Below are 10,691 nucleotides of genomic sequence, written 5' to 3'. Positions count from 1 at the left end.
GTGCAGGTTCTGCGGCTACCACTATTAGCATAGCTATCAATGAGTGAACGGCCACGTTGACATGCCAGCCCGTGACCCGTCACACGCCAACACGTATGTAACATGTCTAACACGCCTGCGGCTAATGGCAATGCCGAAAATAAGTCTACGTTTGCATTTCCCTCGCGTGTAACGTCAGGGCTAGCATAGGCGGCTAAGAGCAGCGCGTCGCTCGCGGTTTCCCCTTCAGCCAGAGGCCAGTCTGGTTCATTGGTTCATGTTTTCCCTTTATTCGTCCATCTTGGCTCTTGTTTTCTCCTGGGCCCGGGTTCGAGAGCCCACGGGTTTGTCCGCTGGCATGGTACGAGGTGGCACGCCGCGCTCTGTTTTTGAGTCCTCCGGACTCTTCCGGAACAGTCCCTGTCCTCCTCCCTCCCTCCTCACCCCCCTCCCTCCCTCCGTTCGCCCCCCCCCCCAAGGCCTCCCCAGCCCCGCGCTCTTCCGCGGGCCGGCAGCGGGCTGTCGGCGTGACGCCGCGGCGACGGTTGCTAGGAGACCGAGAGGGCGGCCAGGAAGAGGGCGGCGACGGTCAGCAGCAGGCGGTCGTGGGAGGGGCTGCCGCCGCTGATGCTCTTCTCCAGCTTGGGGATTTCAGGGTTAAACTCGTCTGAGAGAGAGAGAGAGAGAGAGAGAGAGAGAGGGAGGAGGAGGGAGGGGGGGAGGAGGGAGAGGGGGAGAGGGGAGAGTGAGAGAAAGGGGGAGAGGGAGAGAGAAAGGGAGGGAGAGAGAGAGGGGGGGAAAGAAAGAGAGAGAGTAACAGAGGGAGAGAGCGAGGGAGAGAGAAAAAAATATCTTATAGTCAGTACATAAAATGGCAACAGTTCTTCAATAAATAGTGATACTTTTTTGGGATGAGGGTGAGGACTGCACGCTGACAGCTCCTGGGGAGCCACTTTTCCCGCAACTAGAGATATGGAGAGAGAGAGAGAAAGAGAGAGAGAAGAAGAGAGTGGGAGAAAAAGAGAGAAGAAGAGAGTGGGAGAAAGAGACAGCGAGGGAGAGAGAGCACAAGCTTTACTGCTGGGCATAAAATCTGACACCATGTTCACTGGCAGAGGAAAAGGAGTTCCCTCCGCATATGGGGTCTGAACCACAAAACACCAGAGCACAGAAATAGAGAGAGAGGGAGGGAAAAGAGACAGAAAGACAGAGAAAGAGAGGCTAGATGGTGGGACAGGGAAAAAGGGGAAGAGAAGGATGGGTAGTTAATGGGAGGAAGGGACAGCGAGGGATGTTTTTTTTTAATGGAAGAGGACCTGAGCAGAATGGTCTCAGAATGAACTCAACAGCTTATGGGGAATGAGATACTCTGACCAAGGGAGCCAACCACCGAAAAATGATGATTCATCGTTTCAGAATCGTCAAACAGACCTCAAATTTGACTTAAATTGGTTTCACCTATATGTTTTAGGTTTTCTCCGTTGAAAATTTTTAAGTTCATTAAAATAAACCACATGTTCTTATTCCTGGAGAGCCGCAGGGTGTGCTGGTTTTTGTTTTCAACTTTATCTCCGTAAGCTACTCAGACCCAAGAAGCCAGGTGACGTGAGTTAACTGCTTGACCAGCTCAAGCTACATTTTGAAACAGCTGGTAGCACTAACTGGTTGACCAGCACATACCAAGCTAGACCAGCTTAATGACCAGCTTGGCCATACTGGTTGACCGGCTCATACATACCCAGCAAGACCAGTTTATGACCATCTTGACCTGCTCAATTTTCAAGCTGGTCAAGCTGGTCATGATATAATTTACCTTTACATTATAAGAATTATAAGTAAGTTTAAGTCCATCACCATAAACTGCTAAATGATTAAGGAGTTTGTGTGCTAGAACTTTCCATTCAACATGACAAAGCTATTTATTAATGTGTGACGAGGTCATCTTGTTTGTTTTTGAAAAACACACATGCTGATGCTCTTATGATTCAATATGATGACATATTTTCAGTTTAGAAATGGTGTCTTGGGAGACAAAAGAGGCTTAGCCAAAGAATGAGAGATGTCTAAACTGTCCAAAACTGGATCTCAAGAAAGACCATGCTATGCCAGCAATGTTGGTCATGTTCTCTGGGTTTGGCTAAGATGTGGTTTTGAGTGACATTGCCGGGAATCTGCAGTGAGAAGGAATATGACATCATTAGTACCAGTATTTCCAGTGCTGAGAAAGATGTAGGGCTCAATCCAATCGCTTATTTTTCTCATGTTTTTTTTTCTTGCTCTTTTATCTACTTCTAGCTCCACATCAGGAGAGGCTAGGACAAATGTCACAAAAAACAAATGAAGACAGGGTAATTGAGAACATGAATTAAGAAAATGGAATGTCCTTGCTCCTTCAAACATCAGTTTGAAGCCACGTCAGTTACAGATGTGGCAGATGGGGAGAGGTTGATCCATGGGTCAATACTCCTGCAAATGATGCGCAGATGTTTTCTTGCACAAAGGAAAGATTGCGACTGGAATGAGTGTTAGATCTGTTAACTAAAGGCATCTTGGGAAAAGTATTCCTACCCTAATGAACACGCTTCAAGATCTTGGGCCTTGGGTCAGTCTCATGACCCCAGGAACAATTGAGTTCACAAGTCACATTGCTTCCTGGAAGGTAGACGGTAACCATGGGTACAGGGAAGAACTTTATTTGGCTTCTGCTCTGCTCCTGTCAAACACATTCACGGGTTGGGGGGGGGGAGTCTTCTCACTATGTTTAATGAGGACGCATTAATATACCGCCGACGCACGGCTCCCGGGGGCGAGAAGGGCAACAGCGCCCCGGGGGGGCGGGCTCGCCGCCCTGTCAGTCTCCTTCTGTGGTTCAGGCTCTCGGTTTATAGCCCTGCATAAACTTTCCGCTTCACGCGGGCTAAACGCATTTAGCCTGCCCGTTACGACCCGAGGAACACCCCCTCGCCCGCTAACGCCGCTAATATGCCGCATCCTCTCCAGGAAAGGGCCAGTGTCCGTGGGCGGAGGTGAATTCAGCCGCTCTTAACCTGCGGGATGGCAGGCGGGCGACTCTTTACGCCGTCAGTTTCTCCAGAAGCCAGGTACATGCGCTCCCCTTCCCATTGGTCATTATGCGGATTTGGTTCTTCTGAGAGTGGGTGTTTGGGCGGGGGGTTTTAGCAGGCTGGTGCGGATGCCGACTTAATACGGACGCCCGGCGAGACGCGGAGAGCGGTGTTTTTCCTCAGCCGAGCGATTACACGTGCCCCCGCGGAGCCTCTTCGAAGGAGGCAGCCCGCCAGGGAGGCAGGGAGAGAGGGGGAGAGGGGGAGAGGGAGGGAGGGAGGGAGGGAGAGGGGGAAAGTCGAGTGAGGACGCGATGATTTATAGCGTTTAGCGACCGCCCGGTCCGAATGACTGCGCCTCAGTGATAAGCAGCAGACGGACTGTTCCGGTAGCTTCCGCGCACGGCCGGGCGGTGAGACGTTCCGAGGATACCGATGGACAAACGGAAAACTCCAGAGGACAAAATCCCGGAGATGAAATATGACTGATTTGTGACATAGAGAAGGGGGGGGGGGGGGGGGGGTGTGCATTGGCTGTACTTGGCTGTGTACTTGCCATAGCATTTAGCATTGCGCAATGTGGTGATATGAAATGGCCCTAATGTCCCTCATCCTGGAGTAACACCATGCGATGGAGGGGCTGGATACGAACAGAAAGATGAGAGGGGTCGAGAGAGTTGCAGAAATGTGTTTCTTTTTGTTTCGTTTCTCGGAAAGGGCAGAGGGGGCACTCACCGATGTCGTGTATTTTGATGTTGGGTCTGAGAGTGTAGTCTGACGGGGTTGGGTGGGGATCGTCTACTGTGTGGGATGCTGGGAGACAGAGACGGGTTAGAGCAGGTACACTGAGCGCGCTCAGATGGGTTAACTTAGAGCAGGTACACTGAGCGCGCTCAGATGGGTTAACTTAGAGCGGGTACACTGAGCGCGCTCAGATGGGTTAACTTAGAGCGGGTACACTGAGCGCGCTCAGATGGGTTAACTTAGAGCAGGTACACTGAGCATGCTCAGAGATGGATGAATGGAGGGCAAGATCAGAGAGAGAGAGAGAGAGAGACAGAGGGGGTGGGAGAGTAAGGGTGAGAGACAGAGAGAGAAAAATTATTATTGCGCATTATTATTGCTCATACAGTTGTTATTGCTACTATTGTAGTTTTATGTAAATAAATTGCTTTGGCAATACTATGCTGATGTGCGCTGATTGCTTTGGCAATACTATGGCAATAAAGCTTATGTCAATTTCAATTTGAATTGAGAGGGAGAGGGAGGGAGAGAGAGAAAGAAAGAGAGGGGGGAGAGAGGGAGGGGGCGTTAGCCGCAGTCCGTGCAGACAGGAGCGAGGTTAATGCAACATGTTTGGGCCGGCGGACCGGCTCAGCAGGGCTGAATCTGACAGGTACGAGACTGACATGTACAGTCATATGGACTGACCGGACAGAGCTAACACGGCTCAGATTAACACAGAGCACACAGTGCTGTAACTGACGGGCCTCAGTGGGGTGGATTAACGCTGGGGGGAGGGTGTAAGGGAGCCGATCTCTGCCCTTGAGGGCCGTGGTCTGATAATCCCTGGTATACAGTGCCGTGAAAAAGTATTTGCCCCCCCCTTTTTTCTGTTTTTCTGCATTATTGCGTATTTGTCACACTGCATTGTGTCATCTTTTACAAAATGTAATATTTGACAAATGGAACCTGACTAAACACAAAACACAATTTCTAAACTACTATCTCATTTCATAACAAAAAAAGTTATCAAACACCCAAATCACTGTTGTGAAACATTGCCCTTTTAAACTTGTCACTTTTTGCCCACTCTTTGCAGAACTGCATTAATTCAGAAGATTTGGCAGCTGTTATGCTCATTTTAGATCTTGCTAAAGCATCTCTACTGGGTTCAAGTGATGAGGACTTTGACTAGACCACTCCAAAGCCATTTCTAGGGACTGCACCGAACAGGAGGGGAGAGCAGTCGGGAGGAGAGAGGGCAGAGGAAGAGAGGAACGGACAGGGAAAGAGAGAGTATTGAGACTGACTCTTCAGTGGGAACCACACAGACAGGTTGGGCGGAGAGAGACACACGAGAGAGAGTGAGAGAGAGAGAGAGAGGGACAGGGAGACAGAGTGAGGGATGAGCAGAGGAGGAGAGAGACAGGGAGAGGATGGAGAGATGGAGCAAGGGATGAGCAGAGGAGGAGAGAGAGGGACAGGGAGAGGACGGAGAGACAGAGCGAGGGATGAGCAGAGGAGGAGAGAGACAGAGGCACAGGGAGAAGATGGAGAGACAGAGCAAGGGATGAGCGGAGGAGAAGAGAGAGACAGAAGGACAGGCAGAAGATGGAGAGTTGGCACAAGGGATCAGCAGAGGAGGAGAGAGAGCGGGGCAGGGAGAGGACTGAGAGATGGAGTGAGGGATGAGCAGAGGAGGAGAGAGAGACAGAGGGACAGGCAGAAGATGGAGAGATAGAGCAAGGGATGAGCAGAGGAGGAGAGCGAGGGACAGGGAGAGGACTGAGAGATGGAGCGAGGGATGAGCAGAGGAAGAGAGAGACTGACGGAGAGGATGGAGAGATGGAGTGGGGGATGAGCAGAGGAGAGAGGGCGGCGGAGGAGGGACTCACTGGCAGAGCAGCAGACGTACACCCTCAGTCTGAGGCAGCTGTGGCCATGGTGATGGGTGGGCGTGGCTGCAAAGACAACAAACAAACACACACAAGTCACCCACGTGCCAACTACTGGCCACCTAATGCCACTGCATCAGCTATAGAGAAGAGATGGTGGTGATATCATAGTCTGGGGACTCAAACAGAAGGAATATTCCCGAACAACAAGGATTGACAGTAAAGATGTAGCAGAACTAACTGTATTTCTCAGATTCCTTTCACGCACAGCTATCACATGAAGGTTCTGGAATAGCATGACTACTGTACTACTAATAGAGCCTCAGTTAACACTCACTTAACCCTCAGCTAACCCTCAGATAGCACGCAGATTAAACATGTTAAAATGGCCACAGGCTATCGCATGAGATTATTTTACGCACGCATCCATTATCTAAACAGCTTATTCCTTGCCAGGGTCGTGGGGTGGGGGTGGGCGGTGTCCTGGAGCCTGTCCCAGCATGCATTGGCCGAAAGGCTGGTGGAACGCACCCTGCACAGGCCACGAATCCATGGCAGGACACAAACACACCATTCACTCACACCCTCACGCCTACAGGCAATTTAGACTCTCCATTTAACCTAACCTGCATGTCTTTGGACTGTGGGAGGAAACCAGAGTCCCCGGAGGAAACCCACACAGACCCGGGAAGAAAATGCAAGCTCCATACAGAAAGGCCCAGGCCAGGACTCAAACCCAGGACCTTCTTGCTGTGAGGCGGCAGTGCTACCCACTGCACCACACACATTTTAACCGAATTAACCCGTGGCGCAGAGACGTAGCGAACGGCGCTACGCACACTGACACACACCCATCCCCGCGATCGCAGCGGCCACCTCAGTGGAACCCGGTGGAGCCGCGGTTCGATGGCGGCCGCGCGGGTATGCAGAGATTTATCTGTGTGCTTTATATCCGGGCTGTCGGCTGTTATCTGAGGAAGGACCGGTGTGGGTGCAGGGCTTTGCTCTAGCGCAGCAGTAAAACAGCTGATTTAATGAAGCGGGGGTTTGGGCCAAACGCCCCCGTCCCGCTTGCTGATAAATCCAATCAGGTGCTTTACTGCTGGGCCCGGCCCGAAGCCTGCAGCCACACAGACTCTCAGATAAGGACAACCGTACCCCAGATACACTCACATACAGCGTGGCAGAGTGCTACTCACACGTTTATCGGTGCGCGATAGTCGTACTCAAACGCAGATCCCCGCCCTAAAGACTCTACAGAGATGTAGGGCTGTACTGCACTGACGGATATATGGCATTGTACTACAGTCATTGTACTACAATTGTACTAAATTGTACTATATAAGTGTCATTGTACTACAGAGAAACTGATAGACATTACAGTACACTACGTAACAGGAAACTCTGTGTGAGGTACCAGTAGACCATAGAGGCACTCACAGATGTAGTATTGCTATACCTCATGTAGAATCACTATGAAAGGTACCAGTAGACCATAGAGGCACTCACAGATGTAGTATTGCTATACCTCATGTAGAATCACTCTGAAAGGTACCAGTAGACCATAGAGGCACTCACAGATGTAGTATTGCTATACCTCATGTAGAATCACTATGAAAGGTACCAGTAGACCATAGAGGCACTCACAGATGTAGTATTGCTATACCTCATGTAGAATCACTCTGAAAGGTACCAGTAGACCATAGAGGCACTCACAGATGTAGTCGTGCCATACCTGGTATAGAAACACTGTGAGATGTATGAACAAGGCACTCACAGATGTAGTCGTGCTATACCTGCTGTAGAAACACTGTGAGAGGTAGGAACAAGGCACTCACAGATGTAGTAGTAGTCCTGTCCCACGTTGAACTCATAGCCCAGCGAGAAGGCACTGTAGCGCTGGAACTTTTCGGAGAACTTGATGGGAGCGTGGGGCGCGTAGGGCCGGTTGCACTCCCAGCGCTTGAAGCCCAGTTTGGGGTCGCAGGTGCGGTAGCCGCGGTAGGTGACCATGTAGAGGACGTACTGCTCGCTGAAACCGCGCTGACTGTCGTTGTAGTGCGGGCAGTAGATGTCCAGGTAGTCGTTCACGTTCACCTCCACCGTGTAGCCCTCCCTGCGCAGGCTGCGGGAGAGAGAGGGAGAGCTTCTGACCAATCGCATTCAACCGATCGACCGACCGACCAATGAGACACGCCATCGCGAACATCTGACAACATCTGACAAACGAGGCAAGTCATCACAAAACATCGGAAAAAAGAAAAAAATAGATGTACTGTAAGAATCAATTATGAGAACAGGTTGTATAGCTTTATTCCAAAGCGCTTTACAATTGAGGCCTCTCATTCACCCATTCACCCATTCACACACACACACACACACACACACACAGGCCGGCAAGGTTGCCCCGCACAATCTCACCACATACAATGCCACCCCATTATCTACATATGGTGCTTCTTAGACTATGGGTCGGGATGGTCCTGGGAGTGTATGAGGTGGGTCCTGGAATGAGTCTGTAGTCCACTAGGCAGCGGTGGTATGTGTATTATACCCTGCAACGTATTTCACTTCTTATTTGGATGCCAATATTAATACGTTTAGGAACCGGTGGACTAGAGATCCACTGGTTGGGTGTTGGGTCAAGCCTGGAGTTGGGTCAAGCCTGGAGTTGGGTCAAGCCTGGAGTTGGGTCAAGCCTGGAGTTGGGTCAAGCCTGGAGTTGAGGCCTCCAAGCGTCTGTGTCTCCACTGCACAGTCTGCCAAAGCTGTTCCATCCATCAACGACTCATGAAAACAACCGAAGAGAAGTTACAAGGGATATTAGTGCAGAATCTTCCCTTTAAAGTATTTCCATCTGTAGTCCCTTGTTCTCCTGACAAAACCCGACTTGAAAGATCTTTTTAAGGCTTTGAGGAAAAGCGTCTTTGAAGGCAGACAAACACGATGGAGTGAGGGGGGGGGGGGGGGATAAAAGTTTGTCAGGCGGCGGAGAGGAACCGAGGGAGGATGACAAATATCCGCGGCTGGCCATCGGGAGACGAGCACAACGAGACGCCGAAGACCGAGCGAGCCGGTGAGGTTGGGAGTGGGGAGCGCTTCCCGCTATCGTGCTAACGCGTGTTGGAAAACCGGGAATTTTCGGGAATCCGAACAGATACTGCCCAGCGGAGTCCAGCGGATACTGTCTCCACCGGTCTCTTCCCGTGACTGGGGAAAGGGGATTCCTCCTGCCTCTTGAAATATGTAAGGTCGAAAATGAAGAACGACGGTATTGTGTTGATTGAACGTTGCCTTTCGTTGCTCATAGTGCAACATATCTCTGTGGTGTTGTTGAGGCATCTTCAGATGAATGACTTCAGAGTGGGCAAGAGATGAGAGAGAGAGAGGGAAGGAAGGAGAAACAGAGCGAGAGGGAGACATCAAGAGAGAGGGAGGGAAAGAAGAAGGGAGACAGAGAGGGTGGCCTGAATGAGAGGAAGAGAGAGAGAGGGAGGGTAGGAGAGAGAGAAGAAAGGAGGGAGGGAAGGAGGACTGGAGAGAGACGGAGAGAAAGGGAGGGAGCGAGAGAGAGAGATTAATACATTTTTAAGCCTTACACAGCATTAAGCATTGCTCACATTTCTACTTCGGGTCGGTGCCAAAAAGCAGAAAATTCACAAGAACCAATCTGTCCCCTTCCAGTGAGCAGAGCCCTGCATCTTAAACACGCTGAACGCGCGTCTCCTGGCCGGCTGGCCTAGCTGCAGGACCCGCGTCGCTGGATTACTCTCCCTCTCTCTGGACGTTTGCGCTCGCGGCGAGAGAAACCGGCCAGCAGCCGGGGCCGTGAGGTGCGCTCAACGTGCCCATGAACCCAACGGCGAAAAACAGACAGATTGAAAGACAAACGGAGTGAGACCAAAGTGTCTGTGATGTCAGCAGGCGAGAGAGAGAGAGGGAGAGGGGGAGAGAGAGAGAGGGAGGGAGAGGGAGAGAGAGAGGGAGAGAGGAGGAGGGAAAAGACGGCTGAGTGCTTTGCACGCCGCGGCGCTCCCTGACTGCCGCATGCCCTGCTGCACCCCCGCGCTGTGCCCCTACTTATTCGTGCGGATATCTCATCAGCCAATCATGTGGCAGCAGTGCGATCCGTACGGTCGTGCAGATGCGGGTCAGGAGCTTCAGTTAATGTTCACGTCAACCATCGGAACGGGGGAAAAAATGCGATCTCAGTTATTTTGACCATGGAATGATTGTTGGTGCCGGACGGGCCGGTTTGAGTATTTGAGTAATTGCTGATCTTCTAAGATTTTCACGCACGACAATCCCTAGAGTTTGCAGAGAATGGTGCGAAAAACAAAAAACATCCAATGAGCAGCAGTTCTGCGGGCAAAAATGCGTTGTTAATGAAAGAGGTCAGTGGAGAAGGGCCAGACTGGTCGAAGCTGACAGGAAGGTGACAGTAACACAAATAACCATTCACTACAAAAGTGGTATGCGGAAGAGCATCTCTGAACACACGTCAAACCTCTAAGTGGATAGGGTACAGCAGCAGAAGATTTATACAAAAAAAGTCTAATAAATACCTAATAAAGTGCTCAATTAGTAGCTAGCAACATTAACTAAGGTACGGTAGACACCCCTGATGGTGTGCAGCTCGGACACAGAAAACCCTCGCTTTACTCTATCCGATTATTTACTATACTCCCGTTCTCATAAATTGCGTGCTTGCCACTTTAGACAGTCCATCAGGCTGTCAGTGCGCTAAATCTACTGTCTGCCCGTGATACAGTCGCTGAACATAACGGTCTGGTGATTCTCATATCCGTTAATAGCAGAACTTGAAATTGAAATGTAGAATTTTGAGTTTTGTCTCATTCAATTTAACAAAATGTACAGTCATGAAAAGGCACGTGGGAAAAGGCACACACGTTACTGAACTGCCCAAAAAATTAGCGGTCTTATGTCAAGATCTGCTGGATTGAAGTTATTTTTGCGCAAAAAAAGTCTCAATGTTTTATGGTCATTTCTTAAATGTGAAATGGCGCAA

At 50.4% G+C, this 10,691-nt stretch overlaps 1 protein-coding gene across 1 annotated transcript in view; it reads right to left on the bottom strand.

Moving 5' to 3' along the window:
• Positions 1-527: 527 nt before the first annotated feature.
• Positions 528-10,691, bottom strand: part of LOC133137909 (ephrin-A3-like) — an 87,621-nt gene continuing 77,457 nt past the window's right edge. The window contains exons 2-5 of the mRNA XM_061256318.1: positions 7,501-7,787; positions 5,663-5,728; positions 3,780-3,857; positions 528-646 (exon numbers count right to left, since the gene is read on the bottom strand). Coding sequence (XP_061112302.1) covers positions 528-646; positions 3,780-3,857; positions 5,663-5,728; positions 7,501-7,787 — 550 coding nt within the window. The remainder of the gene's footprint in view (positions 647-3,779; positions 3,858-5,662; positions 5,729-7,500; positions 7,788-10,691) is intronic.

This window comes from Conger conger, chromosome 9 (assembly GCF_963514075.1).
Source record: "Conger conger chromosome 9, fConCon1.1, whole genome shotgun sequence".
Classification (NCBI taxonomy): Eukaryota; Metazoa; Chordata; class Actinopteri; order Anguilliformes; family Congridae; genus Conger; species Conger conger.
The sequence above is the reverse complement of the archived record's forward strand: the minus strand, read 5'-3'. Positions and strand labels throughout refer to the sequence as shown.